The 2,500-nt window shown below is 45.7% G+C and overlaps 1 protein-coding gene across 4 annotated transcripts in view; it reads right to left on the bottom strand.

The window, feature by feature from the left end:
• LOC307118348 (beta/gamma crystallin domain-containing protein 3) overlaps positions 1 to 2,500 on the bottom strand; it is a 33,657-nt gene that overhangs the window by 18,958 nt on the left and 12,199 nt on the right. For all 4 annotated transcript variants that reach the window (XR_013815535.1, XR_013815536.1, XM_079803952.1 and 1 more), the window contains exon 4: positions 1 to 1,039. This exon is cut by the window's left edge and continues 1,530 nt beyond it. Coding sequence is in view for 2 of the 4 variants with exons in the window: in XM_079803952.1 (XP_079660078.1) it covers positions 1 to 1,039 (1,039 nt within the window). In the remaining 2 variants the exon portion in view is untranslated. The remainder of the gene's footprint in view (positions 1,040 to 2,500) is intronic.

Below are 2,500 nucleotides of genomic sequence, written 5' to 3'. Positions count from 1 at the left end.
CCTGATGTCGGTGTCGGAGCCAGCAATGGACTCATACCCTGAGGAGGGTGGCGACCTGCTGCAGTCCATGTGGCCGCAGCTTCCTGCTAGATCTTCCTCCAGAGCAACAGACAGTGTCTGGTCCGACAGCATCACACGAAACTGATGCTCCGCGTCGCTGCCTCCATCTCTGGGACCATCTAACCCTTCAAACAGCACTGCCTCTGAGCCCTCATTAAGTTCACAGGTTAGCAGGACGTCATGCTCCGTCTCAGGTACTTCCATCTTCTGCAGGGCAGCAAGAGCATTTGTCAGGATGCTGTCCACCATCTTTTTAGACTCCAATCGTAGGACCTCTTCATCTACTCCCGAATCCACTTCATCTAGTTCCGGACACTGGTGAGTCTGAGAATCCGGGGCTGGATCATCTGTTCGGTTTACAATTACTGATGGCTTGGATTGCTCTGAGCTCTGTTCTGAAATGGGGAGTGTGTTGTGATGGTCTGTGTTAGAGTTTGACAGTGTCAGATCATTGGTGTCCCCTGATAACGCCTCTAACATAACACTCTGGGCGAGATGCTTCTGTCTGCTGTTGACCGGGTCATTCAACGGACTTGGTTCTGCTGCTTGGGGAATTCTGTAGACCTCTATGCAGGTAAGCAACCGGTCAGAGTCTGCAACGTGAGGGAGCTGGTGGGCTGGAGTTACCTCATCTAATAAGTCCCTCTGTGTCAATGCATCCTCAAGCTGTTGTGTCTGTGAAGGGGATGCTGGATTTACTGCAGTCGGATATTCCTGACAGTCAGAGTTCATTGTGTTTACAGAGGAAGAGGAGATCTCATTGTCCTCATGGCTGTCTGGTTGTGTAGCCTCCTCTCCCTCAGAGATGGGCGAATGAAGCTCGACGTGATGCTTCTTCTTTGGTTTCCTGGCTTCCCTCAATCCACGGTATGTGCCATAAGTCACCACAGGAGGACAGGCTAGATCCTGACGTCTCTTCTCCTCTGAGCGCTCTTTGGTTACGGCATCACTTCTATCTTCCTCTGTCTGTTCCTGAGATCTGTTAAACGAAAACAGAAGAAAGACAAAGAGACATTAGTAACGCTATCCCCGCACAATTCCACATACAATGAATGGAAACATAAACAGGACAGACAACCAAACATTCGAGATATATTAAAGCACACACTCATGGTGTTTGTAGTGCTCTCTGTGTGTTATATTGCTGTAATGTAAAGGCAGAAAGTAAAACAACATTTTCATTAAATATTCATGAGCGGCATCTACACAAAACAGTACAGATGACTGAAGGTCAAGGTCATTTGATGTATAAAGTACATTTAAAAATAACAGATGTTGTACCAAAGTGCTGTAAGATGTAAATAAGTACAAAAAAATGTTCCGGATCGGCTATCGATCAGTACGGGTCCGATCCGAATTCGATACTGTGAGTTACCTGTGCTAGTTACTGATGAGCTCAAAAAAGCCACCACAGAAGGGTCAGTGCATTATATTCCAAGTCTTCTGAAGCCATTCAATTTCTTTATTTGATGAACGACAGTACTTTATTACCAGTTCTACAGTACGACAGTACTATATTATTATTATAAACTTTATTTATTTAGTACTTTATTATGTTATATTTAAGTCATGGAAACCCTTCCCTCTGCTGTGGCTGTCAGCTGTCCTTCTTCATCTTCAAACAGTGTGTCGCGTTCAGTTACTACAGTCAGAATGGTAAAACTCTCACCAAAATGTTCCAATGTCCCCAATATATTTTGCATAATTTAGTTTGTTGGTGATTCTGGTGAATGGTGTGGTACTTGCTATCGGATGAGAGGACTGGAGTAGAGGACTGAATAAAACTCATTCACACAGCAACTGAAATTTTAAATTGATGAAAAAGGCTCAATAAACTGTTAGACAGATGCAATACTCTCAGTGTTGTGCACGCAACACACACTATATTGCCAAAAGTATTGTGCCGCCCCTCCACATCCATGAGTTCAGGTGTTCAACCCCTTCATGGCCACAGGTGTATAACTCCAGCTCTAGGCCTGCAGACTCTTCTACACACATTAGTGAGAGAATGGGCCACTCTCAGGAGTGTGTGTGTGTGTGTGTGTGTGTTCGCTTCTACAGACATTAGTGAGAGAATGGGCCGCTCTCAGGAGCTCAGAGAACTCAAGCGTGGGGCCGTGATCGGTGGACACCTGTGCAATAAGTCCAAATATTATACTAAATATTCCACGCTCAACTGTTAGTGGGATTATAACAAAGTGGAAGCGATTGGGAACAACAGCAACTCAGCCACAAAGAGCGGGGTCAGCGCATGCTGAGGGTCACAGAAGTCGAAAGGAACTCTTAATGCTTCACCAAGACATTTTGGACAATTTCATGCTCCCAACTTTGTGGGACCAGTTTGGGGACGGCCCCTTCATGTCCCAGCATGACTGCTCCAGTGCACAAAGCGTCGCTCCATAAAGACATGGATGAGCAAGTTTGGTGTGGAGGAACTGGA

This window comes from Gobio gobio (assembly GCF_949357685.1).
Source record: "Gobio gobio genome assembly, chromosome: 22".
NCBI lineage: Eukaryota > Metazoa > Chordata > Actinopteri > Cypriniformes > Gobionidae > Gobio > Gobio gobio.
This window is presented reverse-complemented; position numbering and strand designations above follow the sequence as displayed.